At 40.4% G+C, this 26,296-nt stretch overlaps 1 protein-coding gene across 1 annotated transcript in view; it reads right to left on the reverse strand.

The window, feature by feature from the left end:
- The window catches only part of LOC145397749 (eukaryotic translation initiation factor 2-alpha kinase 1-like), a 136,466-nt gene extending 114,056 nt beyond the window's left edge, over positions 1-22,410 (reverse strand). Inside the window, exon 1 of the mRNA XM_080270771.1 lies at positions 22,347-22,410. Coding sequence (XP_080126897.1) covers positions 22,347-22,403 — 57 coding nt within the window. The 5' untranslated portion in view covers positions 22,404-22,410. The remainder of the gene's footprint in view (positions 1-22,346) is intronic.
- Between the last annotated feature and the right edge of the window lie 3,886 nt (positions 22,411-26,296).

Consider the following 26,296-nt stretch of genomic DNA (forward strand, 5'->3'; position numbering starts at 1 on the left):
TTCTTCCAGCCATTCCCCTGCCACTTATACAGTACTTTCATTACTTTCATTCTTATGTTCAACAATTCACTGAAGTGTTCTCTCCATCTGCTCACTTTTTCTCCCTTCTCCACTAGTAACCTACCATTTTTATCATTCACTCCCCAACTAACTTCTTTGGTACCCTGTCTAATTCTCTTTACCTCTTTCCAGGACATTTTCTTACATTCCTTCCACTTTACACTCAAATTCCTTCCAAATTCCTCATCCACTCTCTTCTTACCCTCTCTCACTAATCTTTTCACCTCTCTCTTCCTCTCTACATATAACTCTCTCTTCCGTCTCTCAACTTCTTCCACACCCCTGTTTCTCATCCACTCACTATATGCTTTCTTCTTTTGTGCCACAGCCTCTCTCACCTCTTAAGTCCACCATGCTGTTCCCTGCATGCCCTTTCATCTTCTCTTCAGCCCACACACCACCTCATATCCTGCACAGATTTCTTCTGTGAATATCTTACACACACCTTCCACGTCCCCCATCTGCTCCAATCTATACTTACCCAATCGCTCCTCCACTTCCCTCTTATATTCTGCCTTTTTTTTTCTATCCTCTTGTAACTTTTCTACCCTTCTTGTAAAAACTACCTCCCCTTGTCCTTCCCTTCTTCTATTTCTTCATTTTGTTTGGATACTGATTTTGACCACCACTAAGTGGTGGTCTGAAAGTCCACTCCCCCAACCTCTATATACTCATGCATCCATCACACACCTTCTCATCTTTTCATCCACACACACATAATCAATCATTGCCTTCCATTCATTCGGTCCATCATCCACCCTTCTCATCACTCGTCATGTATACCTGTGGATCATTTTGTGCCTGAAGAGGGTATTAGCTATCACCAACCCCCTGCCGGCACAAATATCCACTAAGGCACTGTCATTCTCATCCACCTCTGCAGGCACACCCCACTCACCAACTACTCCATCCACCTTCACACACCCTACTTTTCCATTCATATCTCCAGTCAAGTACACTCTCTCTTTGCTTTCAACTTTTCCAAGCATGCTTCCACATTTGTCCAGAACTCTTCTCTCACTCTGCTTACATGATATTGCATTGGCGCATACACACATAATCACCCACATTTGTAGTCCAACTTTCACTCTTACCCACACAATCCTTGAGCCAACTGATCCATACTCTATAACTGACAAATGTAAGGAAGAACCCAAATTGTTTTATACATCTGTCAATGGCAAACTGAAACAAAAGGAAAGAATCATCAAACTGAAAGTAAAAGGAGAGGTCTATAAAGATGCGGCAATGCAATCTATCTATCTATCTATTGCCAGACGCCTTAACCCATTCACTGTGTCAGTGTTTGTTTACATGTACAGCCTGTGTGTGGCAGTATTCAGAAAAAAATATTAGAAAAAAAAATAATATTGTCAAAAGATAGAGAAAAAAATCCCAAGTTCAATGGCATATAACACAATATAGCAAACAAAAACATTACCTCTGATATAGGTCCATGAAGTAATACATATTCCCTGTGCAGTGGTGCCAGGAAAACAATGTGTTATGGTTGCACTATGTTGTCAGTGTCAATTTTGCGATCAGATACGGTGTAAATCAGCATCTGAACCATCATTGTCATCATCTAAAATATCACTATCATTACTACACCCACCCTGAGATTTCATCCAATATATGCTTGGGCTACTGCTAGCGGTGGCATGGAGAATATTTTGTACCTTTACCTTCGGCATTTTGTAGGTAACTGAGCTGAGCTCTGCACCTTGTAAAAATGCATAATTTATGTATGGCAATATTCTATAGGGTGCCACGAATTGCTAGCTGATTTATTTCGCGCCATTTCTGATGGCGGAATTTTTGAAAGCAGGAAATCATACATGATACAGCCGCAGTGAGAGCCATTTGGACTCAGATATCACATGTGATACAGCCGCAGTCAATGGGTTAATCCCATAAAGGGTGGTCACAAACAAACAGCCTCCATGTCATCCTGTCCCCCGCCATTTACGTCACCATCCATATCATGTCCTTTGTTTGGTCCTTAATTGTCACCTTTTGGTCAGTCCTGGTCCAAGGCTTCTTGTTTGTATTTTTAGTTCCCTGTTTTCTGGGAAGGGGCACTAACCCTCCGCCAACCCACCTGCTGTCACGTAGGGAACACGTGTTGGTTGGTTGTAAGGTTACCATCCAGTGTTGTAATTGCTTTCCTGGTTTACGGAAATCATTTAGCTTGCCACTTAGTGTAAAGCTACCCTAAAACATAGCATCACTACACTAAGTGGGTGGATGATGGGTCTACCACAGTATGTGGCAATGCAAGCTGAAATAATGAACAAATGCTTAAAATCAGTTCTCACTAAAGAAAGGGATTTTGTGGAGGGGGAGGGAGTGAATAGAAATGTGGTGATAAAAGACATAAAAGTGGAAGTGCAGGAAGTGTATAAATTACTGAAAACTCAAGATGTTAGGAAAGCCCTGGGACCGGACGGAATCTCTAACTGGGTACTGAAGGAATGCAGAGAACAACTGGCAGATAACATTCACAGTTTAATTGTGTGTTCTCTGGAAGAAGGGAAAGTGCCTTGGGAATGGAAGAGGGCCAAAGTGGTACCAATTTATAAGGGAGGAAACAAGGAAGAACCCCTGAATTATAAACCAGTGTCCCTGACTAGCATGGTCGCAAAATTGTGCAAGAGAATCCTGAAAGACAGATGGATAAAATGTCTGGAGGAGATGAACACTTTGGCTGAAAGTCCATTTGGATTCAGAAGTGGAAGGTCATGTGTTTCCAACCTGCTAACCTTTTACTCAAGAGCGATTGACGTGCTACGCGAGAGAGATGGTTGGGTAAATTGTGTGTACTGTATTTAGATTTGAAGAAAGCCATGGAGATGGTACCCACGAGCAACTACTGTAATGTGGAAAATGGAGCACATAGGAGGACTGAAGGGAAACCTGCTGGAGTGGATGAGAGATTTTTTGAAAGACAGACAAATGAGGAGAGTAATAAAGGACAAGATGTCTGGATGGAAGGAAGTAACAAGTGGAGTACCACAGGGCTTGGTGTTAGTGCCAGTAATGTTCCTGATTTACGTAAACGATATGGTAGATGGAGAGAAATGTTAAGCAAGTCTATTTGCTGATGATGCAAAGATCTTGAGGAAAGTAGAAGTTGAGGAAGACTGTAAAATGCTGCAGGAGGACCTGGATAGGATTCATGATTGGAGGAGGATGTGGGAAATGGAATTCAATGCAAAAAATATATAAATTTTGGAAATGGAAGTACCAAGAGGCCATCACTGAATTATTTGATGGGTAATGAACCAATCATAAAAGCGAGAGAATAGAAAGATTTGGGAGTAGTGATCCAGGATAGTTTGTCACCTGAAAAACACATTAACAAAACAGAAACAGGTATAAACTCTTGACTAACATAAAAGTAGCATTTCATTACATGGATGAGGAGATGAAATAATTGATAGTAGCCAGGATTTGCCCCAGGTTGGAATGTGCAGCAGTAGTGTGATCCCCACACAAAAAGAAAGATATAACAACAAAATCAAGAGAATACAAAGAAGAGCAACCTCGGATGTTTGTCATATGGAGAGAGGCTGGAAAAGCTGGATCTGATTTCCTTAGAAGAAAGGAGAGAGAGGGGCAACATGATTCCAGAGTTCAGGGCCATGATGGGTGTAGATAAAATTGACAGAAAAGATCTGTTTGTATGGAATGGGAGAGTAACAACAGGACACGGAATGAAACTGAAAAAGCAAAGCTGCTTGAAGGATATCAAGAAGCATAGTTTTCCATACAGATGCACAGACCTGTGGAATGCCCTGGACAAACAGATGGTCCAGTCCAAAAACTTAAATGAGTTCAAAGCAAAATTTGACTTACTGAGATACAAGGACAGGACCACATGAGCGAAGCTCATATCCTGTATATCAAAACTACGTAAATAAAACAAGGTAAACACACAAACACACACACACACACACACACACACACACACACACACACACACACACACAGTTAAGAGGTTTAAACAAGACTTGTTCAAACAGAAAAGAGAACCGAGCAGCGAAGGAATGCACTCAGTCAGCTGATTGTTTGTTTAGACTACAACTGCCCCAGGGAATGTAAGTACTCTGTGCTTTTAGTACTGCAAAATGGCCACATACTTTAGTAAAGCAAATTTGGAAAAGAAAAGGGATACAGGTAGAAAGCAAGATGATGATTTCTACCAAGAACTGGTTGAAATGGAGACTCACAATAGATTGGCTGAACGTGTACACAAATTGGAGATGGCTTTCCAGAATGAAATTGATGAAATAAAGAAGCAGATGCACTTGCAAAAGGAAGAAATAGAAAAACTAGGAAGGAAGGTCAACAAGAAAGACACAACAATCAGTGAACTAACCGTGGAATTGAGTACACTTAGGAGGAAAATGAGTGAAATGGCAAGTACAGTAGTCAATCACGAGAGTATTATGGAAGAGATCAAAAATGATACAGAGACAATTAGGCAAGTAAGCAGTCTGATAGGCCAGAGCAGTGATACTGAGAAGATAACACAGGTGAATGAAGCTGTGCAAAGCTACAAAAATGATGTAGAAACCACGTAAGCTCCAATGGTGAAAGTAAAGAAAGACTTAGAAACAAGGGTGGAAGAAAAAAGCATTAAAAAGGAAGTGAAGAGAATAATCCAAAACAATCCAAAGTTAGTCAGAGATTCAGTAGATATCAACAAATCTATAATAATCACTGGTATAGAAGAGGAAGAAGTAAAAAACAAGATCACAAGAGACAAAAAGGAGATGGCAAATGTAATGAGCTTATTGAAAGAAGTATCAGGGGAAATCTGTAGTAAAGACATAGAGAAACACAAAAGGTTAGGGAAATACGAGAAAAGCAAATAGAGATCTCTAAAGATAACTTTCCAGAGTGTAAACACCGTGGAGGAGATACGGTATTAAAAAATGCAAAGAATCTTATGGAAAAAGAGGAGTTCAAAAATGTATGGATATAAAGATGCCTAACACAAGAGGAACTGGAATTATTGAAAGAGAGGAGGGAGGAAGCAAAAACAAAAAATGAGGGAAGAACAGAAAAGGAGAAGAACATATTTTTTTTACAAAGTACTGTAATAGGATGCAGGTACGAAAGTGGTACATAAACAGGAGGGAATAAAAAGGAGGAAGGTAGTAGAACCATGTCATGACAAGTATATAAACAAGATGATAAAGCTGATGTACTCAAATGTGGATGGAATGGTATCTAAATTACTAGAGATGAATGATTATGTCAGAGAATATGAACCACATATAATATGCCTAACTGAAACAAAATTAACACCAAGGATATCCAATGACATACTAAACTTAGAGGAATACAATATATGGAGAAGAGACAGAAACTTAAAAAAAGGAGGAGGAATTATAATATTAAATAAGAAAAATCTAAAAGTCAAATGAAATAAAACTAGATATACCCTCACAAGTAGAACTGATTGCAGTAGAGAGCAACACATCTGAAGGGAAAGTAATTGTAGCCAATTTGTACATGCCACCCAGATCAAACACATGGGAAAGAGACGAATATGAGGACCTGGCAGAGAGTACAATTCAGAGTTTAAGAGCATTACTACATAAAATGGAAGAGAAATCAGAAAGAATTATACTAACTGGAGATTTTAATACAAATATAAATTGGAATACTCTAGATATAATTAGCCAAGAAAGCTGTTGGGACCAAAAGCTCCTGGATCTCGTGCAAGAATTTTTCCTAAATCAACATGTGAGGGAAACCACCAGAAAAAGAGAACTCGATGTACCTTCAATGCTAGATCTCATATTTACTAGGCAAGAAAATGATATTGACAGTTTAATATATCACCCTCCACTTGGCAAAAGCGATCATGCAGTACTAAATTACAACTTCAGGATAGCATATGACATAGTTAACAGAAATGAAAGTTACAAAAAGGGCCTAAACTATAAAAAGGGAAATTATCAAGACCTAAAGAAGTGTTTCTTAGAAGTGGATTGGGAAAATGAGCTTAGAGGGCAAGATTTAAATGTTGTATATAGATTTAAATGCTGTATATAAAAAATTCTGTGAATTTTATGAAATAGGAGTCCAGAATTACATCCCACAGCACAAAGAAGCAGATAAGAAAATACAGAAATGGTTCAATACAGAATGTAAAAAATCAAAAGAAAGAAGAGATTTGTTGTGGAATAGATACAGAAGACACAATAGTGAAAGGGCATATAATAATTACAAACAGGCAAGAAACAATTATACAAGAATAAGGAGGGAAGCCCAAAAACAGTTTGAGGAGGATATAATAAATAAAAGTAGTGATCAACCAAAGCTATTTTACAGCTACATCAGAAGCAAAACCAAAGTAAAAGATATAATACAATCCATTACGGATGAGAGAACCACCTATACACAAGAGAAAGATATTTGTGAAGCACTAAATAAGAAATTCCAATCAGTTTTTACAGAAGAAAAAAATTTTGAGAGGGACTATGTGGAACATGTATGTCCACACAAACTACCAGATACACAAATAGCAGAAAAAGTAATACAGGAGGAGTTAAGTAAATTAGACAGAGAAAAAGCAAATGGTCCTGATGAAATTTCATGTTGAGTGCTACGAGAATGTGTAAAGGAGTTAAGTAAACCATTATTTTTAATTTTCAAGAAATCCTTGAGTCAAGGTAAACTACCTGATATTTGGAAGAAAGCAAATATTGTCCCCTAATTCAAGAAAGGGAATAGACAAAATCCACTCAACTACCGAACAGTATCACTGACCAGTGTTGTAAGCAAGGTATTAGAAAAGCTTATAAGAAAAGCTTGGGTAAATCATCTAGAAGAACACAGTATGATAACAGAAAGACAGTTTGGTTTCAGAAAAGGAAAATCATGTGTTACTAATCTGTTGAGCTACTATGACAGAGTAACAAAAACAATACAGGAAAGAGAAGGATGGGTGGACAGTATCTATTTAGATTTCAAGAAAGCATTTGACACAGTACCACACCAAAGATTTTCATGGAAACTGTAACATCAAGGAGGAATTCGAGACAAACTGTTTTGTTGGATGCAAGATTTTCTCATAAAAAGAGAAATGAGAACAGCACTAAGGGGAAATTACTCATCACGTAAAGAAATGACTAGTGGAGTACCACAGGGCTCAGTGCTGGCACCAGTCATGTTTTTAGTGTATATAAATGATATAAACAGTAACACTGGAAATGAAAGCTATCTAAATATGTTTGCAGATGATGCAAAAATACAAAGTAGAATTACTAACACAGACTCTTGTAAAGAGCTACAAGAAGAATAAAATAAACTTGATGAATGGAGTAATACATGGCAAATGGAATTCAATGTGGACAAGTGTCATGTAATCAAGTTTGGTAAAAGTGGAAAAATATCTGACTGGGATTATAAGTTAGGAAATAAAACCCTACACACATCAGAAAGAGAGGAGGACCTAGGTGTCATTATCAATAACAGACTATCTCCAGCTGACCACATCAGTGAGAAGGTAGGGAACATGTATACATTGCTTGCAAATATGAGAATAGCATTCACATACATAAATGAAGACATGCTAAGAAGGATAATAACATCATTCATCTGACCAACCCTGGAGTATGCATCAGTAGTCTGGAGTCCTCATCGCAAAAAACACATAGACAAGATTGAAAAAGTTCAAAGGGTCGCTACAAGATGGATACCAAGCTTAAGGGACCTAAGCTATGAAGAAAGACTAAATAAACTGAATCAACCAACACTACAGGAGAGAAAGAAAAGAGGTGACAAGATAATGCTATATAAATGCATATCAGGGAAGGAGAAAATAGACATAAATGATTACTTAACATATGGGGAAGCATCAGCAAGAGGACACTGCAAAAAACTGCATAAGAAGGGAGGTGATAAAGACGTAAGGAAATTCAGTTTCCCAAACAGAGCAATTGATCAATGGAATGCACTACCGAATGAAATAGTGTGTGCGAAAACAATTCACAAATTTAAGGATATGTACGATAAATATGGTTTAAGACACTGGACAGTACGAGCTTGACTCATTCCTGTAAAGATACAATTAGGTAAGAACACAAATGAACCATGCTCATATGCACACATACACAATCTTTCCCTCACTCATAAATACACACACATACAAAGTGGGCATACGTAGAAGAAGAACAGATAGAAGTGGTTAGCTTAACCCATCACGTCCTGAGGTTTTCCGCACCTCCGACATCCCCCAGTCCAGAGGTATTTTCGAAAAAAAATTTTTTGGCTAAAACCTTCGCTTTTGGTGAGAAACATCGAAAATTCCTAGAGAAATCGCTCACCTGAGGTTTAAAATACCCAATCCAGGTAGCAGTTCCTCCTTACCTGACTGGGTTTTCTAACGTGCTGGCACCAAAGAAAACGAGTTTTATGGGAGGGTACCTATTTTATCCACTCATAAACGGTTTTTATTTATTTACTTGGTACGAATGTATATGTAGCATGAGAGTATATTGGTTTTCAAGCAGTAATAAAGGCATTATAAGCATTGTTTCACTCACTAACTAATCACCATACCTGACCTTTTTTTGCCACATTACCTGATCATTATTTCTGGCTGTTTCTTCTTCCAATGCTATGTAAACATTGTCCTCCACATTGTCATCGACTGGGGAATCTCTCTGGCCCTGAATATCTTTACTAGCCAGGTCACTGGTAACAGGTCCTTTGCCAAGACAATGGCGTGAGGGGGGGGAAGGAGGGAGATTATGCGGTGTAAGGCATTGTCCCTGCTTGGCATCTTGTAGAGGAATAGAGGAAGGTGTCCCGTGTATTCATACGAAAAATCACGTGCGAAAATTGAAAATTGTGCAAATTAGGGACCTTGCAATTGCACGACGTACTGGTACATCGCCGGGACTGGCAAATGCAAATCGTTGCAACGTACCCATACGTTGACGGGACGGGGCGGGTTAAGAGAAATCATTCAGGAAGAAAGGGAAATGAACAAGAAAAAAATGGAAGAAAATGTAGTGAAAATACTGAAGAAAAAAGAGAAAATAATGAGAGAATCTGTAGAAAGGAACAAATGCTTGGTAATATTTGGAAACAGGGAGGAGGAAGGAAAGGTTAGATCCGTGAGACTCGAGAGAGACACGAACTTGGTGAGAGGAATATTAGGCAAGACTGATCCCGAAGGAGACAAGTGGGTAAAAGAAATTGAGGAAGTAAGGAGGATAGGGCCTTATAAGAAAGGGGAAACAAGACCAATGAGAGTCAAGTTTTCATCAGAAAGTGTAATAAATGATATACTTAAAGTGACCTGGGAATTAAGCAAAGAGGCAGGGATGGAAAATATTACAATATGAAAAGACTTGAATGAAGAAGAAAGAGAAGTGTTAAAATCATTGAAGGAACAAGTAAAGGAAAAAAATGATAAGAGGACAGAGGAAGAATGTAATACTTTTTTTTGGAGAGTAATGGATATGAAAGTAAGGAAGTGGTATTTAGGGAAATAGAAGTGAAGGAAACTAAGGGGGATGGCTGTGAATGATCAGAAATTGAGGAAGTGGTACTGATGGAGAGAAGGAGAGAAGAGGATATAAAAAACATCAAAACTAATTTGTAGGCGATATACACTACTGTTGATGGTTTAATATCGGTAAAGCTTGAAATTAACGATTTCTTGAGAGAACATGAACCTGATGTCATGTGCTTTGTAGAGACCAAATTAAGAGAAGATATTGATGTTCATTTGGGAGATGGTAAATACAAACTATGGAGAAGAGACAGGAAAGAAAAAAACGGGAGGAGGAGTGAAGACAGCAGTGAAGAACAACATAAATGTAGATATTGTGGAAATGGGAGAAGGCTGGGCTGAAGTGATATACAGTATATGAAATTAAAAACTGGAGAGAATATCAAGAGTGATATGGCGGTAGTGTATGTTCCCCCTAAGACGAGAGCATGGAAGGATGACGAATACCAGCAGATGTTGTCAGATGTGGCTAGTTATTTACAAAAAAATAATTGAGAAAAGCAACAGTATAATTTCGGTGGGTGACTTTAACTAATGAGGTGAACTGGGAGGAATGGGACTCAGGAGGCAGTGAGGATTCGTGGGGCACTATATTATTAAATATAATAATGAATAATGTGATGATGCAATGGGTCAGAGAAGAGACACGGTTCCGAGGTGAGGACACACCAGCAAGGTTAGATTTACTGTTCATCAAAGAACCTGATGTAATAGAATCATTAGAATATCTCTGTCCTTTAGGAAAAAGCGATCAAGTGGTCATTGTGTTCCAGATGATAATAGGGAAAGTCAAGCCAAGAGACAAGCTTCATAGACAGGGAAGATACAATTTTGGGAAAACAAATTAATTTTACAGGATTGAGAAAATTTTTTGAAAATGCAGACTGGAGAAAATTCAGTGAAACAAGAGAGATACAAAGGAAGTGGGATATCTTTCTAGACCTCTATAATTTGGGAGTGGAAAAAATTGTACCAAGAGTAAGAGGGAAAGAAAACAGGAAAAAGGAGTAGTTTAATAGAAGGTGTATGATAGCAAAAAAAGGGAAAGATAAGGCATGGAATAACTGGAGAAAGAGAGGTAACAACAGAACAAAGGAAGAATATAAAAGAACTAGAAATGAATACACAAGAATACGTAGAGAAGAAGAAAGGAATTTTGAAAAAGGGTATAATAGACAAATGCAAGGATGAACCCAAGTTGTTTTATAGATTTGTTAATGGCAAACTGAAACAAAAGGAAGGAATCACCACATTGAAAGTAAAAGGAAAGGTCTATAAAGATGCAGCAATGCAAACTGAAATAATGAACAAATGTTTCCAATTGGTTTTCACTAATGAAAAAGAGTTTGTGGAAGGTGAGGGAGTGATTAGAAATGTACCAGTGATAAAAGATATAAAAGTGGAGGTACAGGAAGTGTATAAATTACTGGAAACCCAAGATGTAAGGAAAACCCCAGGACCAAATGGAATCTCTAATTGGGTACTGAAGGAATGCAGAGAATAACTGGCAGATAAAATTCACAGTTCAATCGTGTGTTCTCTGGAAGAGGGGAAAGTGCCACATGAATGGAAGAGGGCAAATGTGGTACCAATTTATAAGGGAGGAAACAAGGAAGAACCCCTGAATTATAGACCAGTGTCTCTAACCAGCATGGTCGCAAAATTGTGCGAGAGAATCCTGAAAGACAGATGGATAAAATATCTAGAGGAGAAGGATATTTTGGCTGAATGTCAGTTTGGATTCAGAAGTGGAAGGTCATGTGTTTCTAACTTGTTGAGCTTTTACTCAAGAGCGATTGACGAGGTACAGGAGAGAGATGGTTGGGTGGATTCCGTGTACTTAGATTTAGAGAAGGCCTTTGACAAGGTACCACATAAGAGACTAATGTGGAAACTAGAATATATAGGAGGACTGAAGCGGAAACACCTGGAATGGATGAGAGACTTTTTGAGAGACAGACAAATGAGGACAGTAATAAAGGATAGGATGTCTGGATGGAGGGACGTAACAAGTGGAGTCCCGCAAGGCTCGGTGTTGGCGCCAGTAATGTTCCTGATTTACGTAAATGATATGGTAGATGGAGTGAATAGTTATGCAAGTCTGTTTGCTGATGATGTAAAGATCTTGAGGAAGGTAGAGGTTGAGGAGGATTGTAAAATGCTGCAGGAGGATCTGGATAGGATACATGATTGGAGCCGGACGTGGGAAATGAAATTTAACGTAAAGAAATTTAAAATATTGGAAATGGGTAAAAGTACCAGGAGGCCATCACTGAACTATTTGTTGGGTAATGAATTATTCACAAAAATGAGAGAAGTGAAAGATTTGGGAGTGCTGGTTCAAGATAGTTTGTCACCTGAAAAGCACATTAACAAGATACTGTAGTTAGAGAGACTTATTAACTCATGACTAACATAAGAGTAACATTTCATTATATGGATGAGGAGATGATGAAAAAATTGATAGCGGCCATGATCCGTCCCAGGTTAGAATATGCAGCAGTAGTGTGGTCCCCACACAAAAAGAAAGATATAAAACAAGACTGAGAGAATACAAAGAACAGCAACCAAGATGGTCCCCAATCTGGCAGATCTGTCATACAGAAAGAGGCTGGAAAAGCTGGATTTGCCTTCCTTAAAGGAAAGGAGAAAGAGGGGAGACATGATTGCAGTGTTCAGAACCATGGTGGGAGTAGATAAAATTGACCGAGAAGATCTGTTTTTATGGGATAAGAGAGCAACAAGAGGACATGGAATGAAATTGAAAAAGTCAAGCTGCTTGAAGAATATCAAGAAATATAGCTTTCCTTACAGAAGTGTAGACTTATGGAATAGCCTGGACAAAGAGATCGTCCAGTCTAAAAACTTAAATGAGTTTAAAGCTAAATTTGACTTACTGAGATACAGCAATGGGAACCCACGAGCATAGTATATTATGTGTGTATCACAATTAAGTATATTGGGTAAACACATAAGTATTTGGAACGGCTTAGACGAAAAGGTGGTGCAGGAGAAAAACATTCATGTGTGTAAAGGTAGACTAGATAAATGTGGATATGGAGACAGGACAACACGAGCATCGCTCAATTCCTGTATACTACAAATAGGTAAATACAATGCAAGCATAAATAATGAGCAAATGCTTCCAATCAGTTTTCACTAATGAAAAAGAGTTTGTGGAAGGGGAGGGAGTGACTAGCAATGTAGTGATAAATGATATAAAAGTGGAAGTACAGGAAGTGTATAAATTACTGGAAACTCAAGGAGAAAGGAAAGCCCCAGGACCAAATGGAAACTATAACTGGGTACTGAAGGAATGCAGAGAACAACTGGCGGATAAGATTCACAGTTTAATTGTGTGTTCTCTGGAAGAGGGGAAAGTGCCTCAAGAAAGGAAGAGGGAAAATGTGGTACCAATTTATAAGGAAGGAAACAAGGAAGAACCCCTGAATTATAGACCCGTGTCGCTAACCAGCATGGACGCAAAATTGTGCGAAAGAATTATGAAAGATAGTTGAATAAAATATCTGGAAGAGATGAATAATTTGGCTGATGGTCAGTTTGGATTTAGAAGTGGAAGGTCATGTGTTTCCAACTTGTTGAGTTTTTACTCAAGAGCGATTGACGTGCTACAGGAAAGTGATGGTTGGGTGGATCGTGTGTACAGTATATATATATATATATATATATATATATATATATATATATATATATATATATATATACTGTATATACTGTATATAAACTCAAACCTCGATTTAAGGGACTAAGTGGGGAATCAATTTGTCCTTTACTTGAAAATGTCCCTTACTTGAAAATGTCCATTGTTTTACCACATATACAGTATAGACAATCTTATTATGAAATGCAATGATTGTTTCACTATCTTACTGATTTATATGATTATGAATACTATTTTACGGGTACTGTATAAAGAAACACATTAATGTGTATAACCTAGACATTACGTATCATTTTTGAATGGTCTTGTCCATTTGTCAGGTAGAATATGGAGTCCCTTAAATCCGAAATCCCTTAAATGGAGGCCCCTTAAACCGAGGTTTGAGTGTGTATATATATATATATACGTATATATATATATATATATATATATATATATACATAAATATGTACAGCTATCACAAACTGACTAAGGACCTCCCACCACGAGGTATTAATAAACACAGAAATCATTGTATATCACAATGTTTGTTCATGAAATGCCATTCATTAATATGAAATAATGTTTCCTTTTTTTTTTAGTTCCAGTTGGATGCATTTTGGCATGGAATCACTTAGATCTCTAATGTAATATAAAGACATTTCTTTGCACCAAACATCTGTCAGTTCAGTTTTGAGGTTGTCCAGACTGGGTGTCTTCTCTACCATGATTTTCTTCATCTTTGCCCAGCAGTTTTCTATCGAATTTAGTTCCAGACTGTTGCCAGGCCACATGAAGACCTCAATCTATTTATCCTGAAGCCATTTTGTCACCTTTCTTGACTTGTGACATGGGGCTGGATCGTGCATGAAAAAGTCGCACCCATGAAAAGCAAAAAAGTTTAACAAATAATCTTCCAGAACTTGAATGTACCGGCCACCATTCATCATCATGTTCTTAGGAAGAAAGTAGAGGCCTCCCCTTCCCATTTCACCTGAGAAACACTCCCATACCATTACTGATTGTGAACAGTTGGCATCGTGTAAGCAGGGTCATATCGACTACAGGAGGCAGGGCGATGAACCTTGGCAGAATGCACCTGGAACACTTGAAATGTGCTTTCATCGGAAAACATAATTTTTTCCACTCATCCGATGTTCAGTGTACATACTTCTTGGCAAACTGAATGCGCTGCTTCTTCATGAAGTCAGTGAGAAGTGGTTTCTTGGCTGCGGTGCGGCTTGGCAAACCCAGCTCCTTCTGCAAGCGGTGTTGGATAGTTCGAATTGAGACGTCGTGTAACAGCTGGGGATGCATTCTCTTCAATTCTGCTGCTGTCAGTCGAGGATTCTTGATTACTTCCCTCTTCAGAAACGGTTCTGTACCCCTGGAAGTCGTCCTCTTCTTTCCACCGCTATGCTTGTGCTCTGGTACGACACCAGGTGGCAGGCCATGCACTGTAGCAAGACTCTTCATGACAGTCGACTTTGCGCGTCCAGTACATTCACAAATCGTGTTGCAATGATACGGACCCTCTCATCCCTTAAGCAGTATTTTCCATGTACGACAACCCGACTCTAGGAAAATAACAGGGCAAACAGTAAGGCACATGAAAAAAGAGGGAGGTGCAAGCTCGGAACGATGGGAACAAATACTCCCACTCTTGCTTCTGGGCAAGCACTGACTTGCTGAGCGTTCCAACATCTCCCGCCAACACCAGAGGAGTTGCCAAAAAATTCACTTGGTAGAGCTGGAAACACAAAGCAAAGACAGAGAACCCTCCCGTAACAATTCTGTGCATAGGTCCTAAGTCAATTTGCGGTATGTGTGTGTGTGTGTGTGTGTGTATTATATACATATATATTTATATATACAGTATATATATCTATATCTATCTATATATATATATATATATATATATATATATATATATATATATACAGTACTCGTCAAATGTATTCAGCGTTGTCCGCCGGGCGTGCAATACTTATGGCCCAAAAAGAATCACCCATTTTTGGGGGTAAGAATTGAGCCACAAGTTTGAGCTCCGAGCATGACGTCACGGTAGCCTGAGGCCTTCCGACGTGCTGGTTGGTTCCCGCCTCAGTCGCCCACGGGCTGCCTGAGAGAGAGGAACTCCGCCAAGTGTCCCTCTCAAATTGCGCCATTTTTTACCGAGTGTCCCGCAGTGTTTTGGCCTTCAAAACTTTGTTATGGCACCTACCCGTGAACTGTCGAGTGAAATCATATCCCAGATCATTGCTCTAAAGGAGGCAGGGCACCAAACAAAGGAAATTAGTGAATTGGTTGGTGTGGCACGATCGACAGTGCGTCGTTGGTGTGCGTGGTTTCGGAAGGAAAACAGTGGTGAAGTTCCCACAAAGAAACCAAGGTCTGGTAGGCCTAGGAAAACTTCCCCAAGGTCTGTTAATGTTTTAAAACGTGCAGTGGAGTTTAATCCTCGTGTGAGTGCAAGGAAAATTAAGGAGAGCAACCCGGAAGTGTTTGGTGAGGTGTCTGTGAGAACAGTGTCTCGTAGGGTGCATGAGCTTGGTTACACAAGTCATAGGCCTGTGAAAAAGCCTCCTCTCACCAAGAGCCAGAGAATTCGTAGGCTTGCCTTTGCTAATAAACATCTAAACTGGGGTGAGGAGCAATGGTTGTCAGTGTTGTGGTCTGATGAGGCAACGTTTAGTGTTACCTGTAACAGAGGAGCATGTGTGTATCGACGCAAAGGTAGTGACCCACTTGACCCACGGTATGTAGAAAGCACAGTTAAACATCCTGATTCACTCATGGTATGGGGTTGTTTCTCAGGGAAGGGTTTGGGGAAGCTTGTTGTACTTCCCAAGAACCTCAGAGTGAATCAGGATGTTTACCTGGAGCTTCTGTGTGATCATTTACCAGACTCCTTCGAGCTAACAGGTGCACGAGTGTTTCAGCAGGACGGTGCACCTGCTCACAAGGCCAAATCGGTCACCAATGGGCTTCATGACTGCGAGGTATCATTCATGACAGACTGGCCAGGAAATAGCCCAGAGCTCAACCCGATTGAAAACCTCTGGTACCTCGTAAAGAAGAGTCTCCAAGGGAAGGACGTGAGCTCTCTGCCTAAGCTGGAAGCCGCCATTCGTGACTCCTGGGACAAAATACCCCTCCAGCACCTCAGGAGCCTCGCCCTTTCACTTCCAAGACGTCTCAGGTCCGTGAAGAAACGTAAAGGCTACCCTATGAAGCACTAAAGGTAAATAAAATGCATTATTTATATGTTTTTTCAATGTTGAAAGGTTTGTTTCTCAGGAGGGATGCAGGGCGCTCCATACTTCTGACGAGCACTGTATATATATATATATATATATATATATATATATATATATATATATGTATATATATATCTATAATTAGACCTATCTCTATATGACAGTATTGTGATACCAACTCTAACGTATGGAAGTGAAGCTTGGACATTGTTGGAAGGACACAAGTCAAGAGTGAGAGCAGTGGAAATGAGTTATTTAAGAGGAGCCTGTGGAGCCACATGGAGAGACAGGCTGACGAATGAGGATATAAAGGAGCGTTGTGGTGTTGATGCGGATGTGATAGGAAGCGTTATGAGGAACACACTGAGGTGGTTTGGCCATGTGGAGAGGATGGAGGGTCAAAGACTGACGAAGAGAGTGTATGTGAGTGAGGTGGAGGGGGAAAGAGGGAGGGGGAGGCCGAGGATGAGATGGAGAGATGGGGTGGAGAGGTATATGAGAGAGGGGGGTGTGAGTTGGGAGCAGGGGAGTGAAATGACGGGGGACTGGGCGACTTGGAGGCGATTTATTTGTGGTCACCCCAAACGGGATTGAGGCGTCTGGCAATAGATAGATAGATATATATATATATATATATATATATATATATATATATATAGCCAAATGCCTTAATCTCATATGGGGTGGCCACAAACAAATCGCCTCCACTTCACCCTGTTCCCTGCCATTTCACTGCCCTGCTCCCAATTCACACCCCTCTCTCTCATATACCTCTCCACTCCATCCCTCCATCTCATCCTTGGCCTTCCCCTCCATCCCTCCCCCTCCACCTCACTCACATACACTCTCCACATGGCCAAACCATCTCAATGTGTTTCTCCTAACACTGTCTATCACATCCACATCCACACCACAATGCACCTTCACTTCCTCATTTGTCATTCTGTCTTTCCATGTGACTGCACAGGCTTCTCTCAAATAACTCATTTCCACTGCTATCACTCTTGACTTGTGTCCCTCCAACAACGTCCAAGTTTCACTTCCATATATTAGAGTTGGTATCACAACACTTCAGGTAATAACTTCACTTCCATGCCCACTTCTCTGTTTCTTATCATTGCCTTCAAGGAACCAGGAACCTTCCTTCCTTGCTGTACCCTTTCAAGCACTTCACCCTCCAAACTTCCATCTTTACTCATCACACTACCTGCGTACTTAAACATACTCACATTTTCCATTTCCTCACCAACCAACCTCACTGTACATTCACTGACTTCACCTCTCTCAAAGACCATCACTTTACTCTTCCCTACATTCACCTTTGGATTCCGTTTCCTACACACTCTCCCAAACTCATCCACTAAGCCTTGCAGCTCCCTTTCGTCTTCACTTAACAACACAGTATCATCTGCAACCAACAGTCTAGGGAATCTCCAAACAATACCCTTTCTCACTAGGGCCACTCTAACATCAACTGCCCTACTTTGTATCTCTTTTATTACCCCATCCATGTACAGATTGAACAACCATGGAGACATGACATATCCCTATTTCAACCCAACCATCAAAGAGAAAAATTAACTATTCACACGCACTGCAGCCTCAGCACCATCGTTCATACTCTTCACAGCATTCAACAACTTCCCATCTACTCCATATACAGTATTCTTAATACTTTCCACAGTCCTTGTCTATCCACTCTATCATATGCTTTCTCCAAATCCATGAAGGCTGCATACATCTTCTTTCCCTTCTCTAGAAACTTTTCCACTAAAGATATAAGAATGAATATCTGATCTACACAACCTCTTCCCTTCCTAAAGCCTCCCTGTTCTTCTCCAACTAACTCCTCTGACATTCCCTAACTCCATCAATAAGTATCCTATCATACACTTTTCCTATTACACTAAGAAAACAAATGCCCCTATGATTACCACACACTTCTTTTTCCGTTTTTCCTTTGTACAAGGGAATAATTATACTTGAATTACAATCCTCCGGGACTCTACCTTCCTCCCAGGCTAATCTGCACATCTTCCACATCCATTCTACTACTATCTCTCCCCTATGCTTCAGCATTTCACCACACACTCCATCAATTTCTGGGGCTTTCCCCTATTTGACTTTCTTCATTGCTTCCACAATTTCTCTCCTACTGATTTCTCCCTCTCTTCTCACCTTCCTCCTTCTCCCTGCCATTCCCCAGCCATTTATACTCGCATTACTTCCATTCTCTATGTTCAACAGTTCCTTGAAGTGTTCTCTCCATCTGCTCACTTTTTCTCCCTTCTCCACTAGTAATCTACCATTATCATCCTTCACTCCCTTACTAACTTCACTACCACCCTGTCTTACTCTCTTCACCTTTCCAGAACATTTTCTTACATTCTCTCCACTTTCCACTCAAATTCCTTCCAAATTCCTCATCCTTTCTCTTCTTACTCTCTCTTACTAATCTTTTCACCTCACTCTTCCTTTCTACATATAACTCTCTCTTCCACCTCTCAACTTCTTCCATCTCCCTATTTCTCATCCATTCATGGTATGCTTTCTTCTTTTGTGTCACAGCCTGTCTCACCTCTTCATTCCACCATGCTGTTCCTTGCACCCCCTTCCGTCTTCTCTTCACCCCACACACCACATCACATGCTGCACATATTTCTTCTGTGAATATCTGGCACACACCTTCCACATCTCCCATCTGCTCCAATTCATACTTACCCAATCGTTCCTCCACTTCTCTCTTATATTCTGCCTTTTTCTTATCCTCTTGTAACCTTTCCACTCTCCTTGCAACTACTACTTCCTCCCATCATTCCCTTCTTCTATTTCTCCATCTTACTTGGATCTTGATTCTGGCCACCACCAAGTAGTGGTCAGAAAGTCCACTCCTCCAACCTATAAGCTCTTGCATCCAATACACATCTTCGCATCCTTTCATCCACAGACACACAATCAATCATTGCCTTCCTTCCATTCAGTACCTAATAAACCATATCTAGGACCAGGAAGCAACACTACAGTACATGTACAGTATAACCCCCCCCCCTTTTTTTTTTTTTTAGCTGGAGGTTTGATGACAACAACTGTTTCATGGAGGATAATAATGTACTTTCAGCCAGAAGAAAGGGTCCTTCATGCCGGGTAGTTTCAAAGATTTTATGCTTTCTGCCACATACCATTTTAATTCAGACATTAGCTACGCCGCATCATGTCGTATGCAGGTAGTGCCGAGACGGATAATCGGGAGTTTACTGTACATTAATTGGTCCTTCTTCAAACCATGACTGCTGCATGCATTTAGCCTTGTAAACAACACATGGACTAAGGTGCTTTCCACTGGCAGTGATGAAGAACATGATGGATGTTGAACTCTTCGTCGTATTCGTGATATGCTCTGCACATTTTTACCACACCGGAATATCTGGAGCTTTCCTTTACGATCATCAATGATGCTGGTTTGATCATAGTTAAGGATGTTTGCAGAAGGTACTCCCCTAAGGCTGTCTTCCAGCTCTTTAACCCGTGGATTGCAAGCCACAGCTCAGGTTGGGAAGCGTCGCATTGAGAGCCACAGCTCAGGCTGCGCTAACTTTCCAATGGCCATGCATCACCTCTAACTACTCCTCCCCTACACAAACTTATGCATGGCATTACACAAAGAGAGAGACAACGCCCTGGATGTTTATCTTCAAGATTATAGAAAAAAAAAAAAAAAATTCTTTTTTTTTTCATTTTTTCACTATTCCCCTACGCAAACTTACGCATGGTGCTGCCAGTACACAAGGACGGAGAGAGTTTTCTTTTTTTTTTACCAGATGATGTCCTGGATGTTTATCTTCAAGTTTATAATAAAGAAAAACTACGTTTTTTTTTTTTTTTTTTTTTTTCCCCCACACCACGGGGTGGGATTAAAAAAAAAAGGTGACTGCGTAATCCACGGGTTAAAGTAGGTCACTACAACCTCTTCAGAGACAGTAGGTCGCTTCCTTGAAAAATTTTGGCATACCCCGAAGGACAACAGGACTTTATGTCTTCTTCAGGAAGCCATGTACTCAGCCTGTACCTGGGAGATATCCTTGAAATCTGTGATGCAGTGTCTACAACTGTCCAGATAGTACTTCATGAAGCTGCAGCATACAAATTGCCCCAAAGTACCAAGTCAAATTGCTCCATTAGTATAAAATCATAATATTTTATAAACAAAAGCAGCTAACTTACTTTGGTGGGTGGTTAAAGATTAATGACACAATGTTTTGTTATATATCCAAGGGACAGAGGAGGAAAATAGAATTACTCTTGTCTTTGATTCATTCATCAATCATCTAATCCAGCGTTGCCCCATGACATGCGTAGCAGCCTGGGGCTAAGGAAGTTGGTCCTGACATTTAAGATGAAAGTGACCAGCCTCACTCATCCCTGAGTGGTATTATGTGAGCAATAAACCCTAACCACCCTTTGGATGTAAGCCTGCACCAGTTCAATCTGATTGGAATGCCTCAACTGCCCACTAAACCACCAGACGACGCAATTTGGTTATATGGTTACCACCAAACCTTGTTTTTACTGCTGTAAATCACAGCTCAAAAAAATCTGAAAATAAGAGGAATGAAAAATTGATCACAGTTCACTTAGCTTCAGCAATCTATCCCTAAATTTCATGTACAATATAAGTTATTGATTTCAGAATATAGTACCATATGAAAAAGTCAAATATAGGACACCTCTGTTTACAATGTCTGGGCCACCTGAATGTCATTAACCCTTACTGAGTCTAATTGCCCCAGGTGAGTCAAATAACCCCATCTTGTGGTAATCATTCATTCTGTTTAGGAGAAAAATAAAGTTTTCCGATATGCAAAAACCTTTTTCTTTCTAATTCAGGTTTCTTGCTTAGAAAGATAAACCTTAATATTTTTTGAGGAACTTTCTTGATGTATACCTAGCAGTATCAAATTCACTGTTTACATATGAGTGGCATGTCCCTTCCTGATTTTTGTACACTACTTCATAGGATTCAGCATCTACAGAACGTAGCTTTTTTTTTTTTTTTGCTAAACAAGGAAAGAAAAATTATGACACTGGAAGAGCTATAAAAATAAATCAAGGAGAGTGAAATGCGCCACAATCATTCACACATCAATCAAACTTCAAGAAGCCTGATTATATTATCATATTACACTCAAAGCTTAAACTGGTGTACATACTGTATATACAGCAGAGACCAAATACAATATTCCTTTTTGCCAGGAAATGTGTATCCATCATCTAATACAGTGTTGCCCCATGAGGAGCGTAGGAGCCTGGGGCTAGGCAAGTTAGTCCTGACATTTATGATGAGAGTGACGAGCCTCACTCATCCCAGAGTGGCATTACATGAACAATAAACCCCAACCACCCTTTGAATACAAACCTGCACAGGCTTAATCTGGCTGGAGTGCCTTAATTACCCATTAGACCACCAGGTGCCATGATTTGGTTATATGGTAACCACCCAGCTTAGTAAATGATTTCCTGGTGCACAGGAAACCATTTGGCTTGTCACTCAATGCAGAGTCACCCATGGGCAGAAGGATGAGGAAAGAATGAAGGAAATAAAGACAAAAGAGGGAGTGTAAGGTCACTTGTAGGTAGAAGAAAGGGGAAAGAACGAAGAAAATAAAGACAGAAGAGGAAAGCAGGAAGAGAGGAAAGGACAGACACCCGAGAGCAGCACTACCTCGACTGAATGAATGGTGAGTGCCTCAACTTAATAGTATACTTGACATTCAAAGTGTGACCATGTAAACACTTGGATGAGAAATGCTAATTGAACATTTCTTACCTTGATATCTCTGTGAATCAAGTTCTTTGAATGTATGTACTGAACAGCTGCAACCATCTGCCGAAACAAGTCGAGGCACTGCCACCGATTGACGACAGAGCTATTTGCATTCCGGTGCTTGAGCCACTCCTTCAAGGACTCTCCACACAGACCCAGTTGAATAAAGAGGGTCATTTCAAGGGGCCTTTGAAATAACTGTGCATCTTTATTATATGTGCTGTGCACAATGCCATTTTTACTGATGCTTGAATCTAATGTATGTTTGCTGCTGGAGTCTGAGGATTTGCTAAACGGTGAACTGCAATATGCATCAACTGAGGTAAGCCTTACCTTCTCAGATTTTGAAGGATCTACACATTCATGAAAAAAACAAGAATTTCTATATAAAACTCCATTATCTGAAGAACTTGTACTTTTCTGACTAGAGGGGGAAGTCTTCTTTAAGCATTCCTCGGAGCTTGACATTTTCACTACAGCAAGAGGAACCTCTTTATCACCACATACATGTTGACTATCACAGAAAATGATGCTATCATCAGAAGAGTCTGACTCCTTAAGTCTCTCTTCAGCATAATAAGAACTTGGCTGAAAAAGGGAATCACTTGTGTAATCAAGCAAGTTGTTTTTAAAAACTTGCTTACACTGAATAAATTCAAAGTTTGCCTGAGTATTACAAATAGCAGATCCCACATCATTATCTCCAGCATTAAATACTTTGTTGTTCCGACTTGAGTTTGTATCTTCTTCCTCTATAGCACTCAGAGTTCTCTGTATGTAAGAGTTGTAAAAATATTTTTCTGACTTGAATTCCCTTGCATAGAATTCCTCCTCTTCTTTCTGTAATGAACTGCTGAAAAAAAAAAAGGGAAAAACAATGAATAATGTATTTTAAAAAACTGAAAAATATCTGGAAAGGTAATACGAAAGAAATGCAAATACAAAGGACAAACACTATTTCAATCTACCTATCTATTCCCAGATGCCTCAATCCAGGGTGGCCACAAACAAATCACCTCCATGTCACCCTCTTCCCTGCCATTTCACTGTCCTGCCCTCAGTTCACACCCCTCTCTCTCATATATCTTTCCACTCCATCCCTCCAGCTCATCTTTGGCTTCCTCCTCCACTTCACTCACATACACTCTCCTCGCAAGTCTCTCGCTCCCCATCCTCTCCACATGGCCAAACCACCTCAATGTGTTTCTCCTAACGCTTCCTATCACATCCACACCACAATGCTCCTTCACTTCCTCACTTGTCTGTCTCTCCATGTGACTCCGCATGCTTCTCTCAAGTAACTAATTTCCACTGCTCTCACTCGACTTCTGTCCCTCCAGTAAGGTCCAAGCTTCACTTCCATATGTTAGAGTTGGTATCACAATACTGTCATGCAGTAACTACTTCACTTCCATGCTCATTTCCCTGTTTCTTATCACTGCTTTCAAGGAACCAGCAACTTTTCTTCCTTGCTGTACTCTTTCAAGCACTTCACCCTCTAAACTTCCATCCTTACTCATCACACTACCCAAGTACACTCACATTTTCCATTTCCTCCTCATCCAACCTCAGTGTACATTCACTGACTTCATTTCTCTCGAAGACCATAGCTTTACTCTTCCCTACATGCATCTTTAGATTAAGTTTCTTACACACTCTCCCAAACTCATCCACCAAGCCTTGCAGCTCCCCTTCGTCTTCACTTAAAAACACAGCATCATCTACAAACAACAGTACAAGGAGTTTCAAAACACTGCCCTCTCTCATTAGGGCCACTCCAACATCCTCTGCCCTACCTTGTATTTCTTTTATAACCCCATCCATATACAGACTGAACAACCATGGTCACATGACACATCCCTGTTTCAATCCAACCTTCAAACAAAAAAATTCACTCAGCTCACTACCCATAGGCACTGAAGCCTTAGCACCCTCATACATACTCTTCACATTCAACAACTTCCCATTTACTCCATATATTCTTAATACTTTCCACAATCCTTGTCTATCCACCCTGTCTTATGCTTTCTCCAAATCCATGAACTTCTTTCCCTTCTCTAAAAACTTTTCCACTAAAGTCCTAAGAATGAATATCTGATCTATACAACCTCTTCCCTTCCTAAAGCCTCCCTGTTCTTCTCCAACTAATTCCTCTGTTATTTCCCTAACTCTGTCAGTAAGTACCCTACCATATACTTTTCCTATTACTCTATGAAGACAAATGCCCCTATGATTACCGCACACTTCTTTTTCCCCTTTTCCTTTGTACAGGGCAATAATTATACCTGACTTCCAATCCTCTGGGACTCTACCTTCCCCCCAGGCCACTCTGCATATCAATACTGTTAAGACATTCGGAACCATAACAAACTCTGAGTTAGAATGCAGTAAATAAATGGTTTAACTGGGCAGAAGACGTACAGCAAACTCAATTATCCGTCATCGCAACAACCAACCCAATGCAAGATCCTGCACTGCTGGCTCGGCTCTATCAAAGCAATATCCAGTACCAGAAGGGAGATAACCGTCAGTTCTATGCAATATCTGGCATCAAGGTGTATCAACCGGCTCATAAACGGTAGCCAACCAGCACTGTATGACTGTCTATCTATCTATCTATCTATAGCTATAGATAGAGACTGTATGACTGTACTCCATCATAATTTTATTGCATTTTATGCTTCATTTTCATATTCTGCTCATGGGAAACATTTTAGGATAGAGGGGTCAAGATGGATAGTAATGCAATACAGGGATACTCCACTATGTGATACCCCACTATGCGATACCATAGATTTGTGATGGGAGTAGAAATACCAGCCTACCCCGCCTATTGTAGGCCTACTCCCAGTTTTGCTATGGGTCCTGTGAGGTATCATCCAGGGGTGATCGGCTAAAAGTTTGAATCACGTGCACTCCGCGGCCAGCTGAGCCCTCCCGCCTGCAAGAATGTGCAGAAATGCTCGCACAGCCCCAACACCCATCATTCATTACGCATGCATCCATATTGTCCTTCTCGCACTGCCCATCACTGAGTAGGGATCTCTCATACACGCATCGTGTTACATCACCAATATTACACAAGCTGCTATTGTAGTGCATCATAACTGTGTCCCAGCAGTGCCAGTGAGTAGGGCAGTGAAACTAACCATGTGTGGTGTGTGACCTTGTGTCATATTTGTGCTAAATAAGTGTGATAATGTCTAGTCAGGGTGCTGCATGTGGTGGGGCTAGTGGAACTAGTGGTGGTAGTGGTGACTCTAGTCGGGGTAAGTTGTCGGCTAGCGTTGGTGCAGGTGATGTTCCTGCCAAGCACCAGTGTAAGAACATTTCAGTGGAAGTGAAGTTAGATATTCTGAAGCGTCATGACAAAGGTAAGGGCGAGTGTGCCGTCGCTGCAGCTCTCCACCTGCCGCAGTCGACTGCCTTGACTATTATAAAGAAGGCTGTTGCCATCAGAACTGCCACTGGGGTGGTTACAACCCTCAGTGACCCCTGTATCACCTGCCACAGAGAGCCAGTGATGGAGGAGATGAAGCAGATGCTCTGCTCGTGGGTGGAGGACCAGAAAAGGCGGAAGGCGCCAATAAGTCAGGCATTCATCTGTACCAAGGCACTCTCCCTTTGGGACAATTTAAAGATGAGGAGAAATTTGGATGCAAGTGAAACCTTTAAAGCCAGCCATGGCTGGTTTGATCGCTTCAGGAAATGGGAAAGCCTGCGCCATGTGAGTATGTCCAGCAAGGCAGCGAGTGCGGATGTGGTGGCAGCTGCAGCATTCCCTGATGACCTGATATGAATCATCGCGAAGGGTGGCTACAGTGAAAAGCAAGTCTTGAACTTTGACGGGACAGGACTTTTTGGGAAGAAAATGTCCTCCAAGACATATTTTGCAACGGAAGAGACGTCTGCATTGGGGTTCAAGGCTTCCAAGGACTGGCTTATACTTCCGC

The sequence above is a fragment of the Coenobita brevimanus genome, chromosome 43 (assembly GCF_032717465.1).
Source record: "Coenobita brevimanus isolate Jiangsu-jjx chromosome 43, ASM3271746v2, whole genome shotgun sequence".
Classification (NCBI taxonomy): domain Eukaryota; kingdom Metazoa; phylum Arthropoda; class Malacostraca; order Decapoda; family Coenobitidae; genus Coenobita; species Coenobita brevimanus.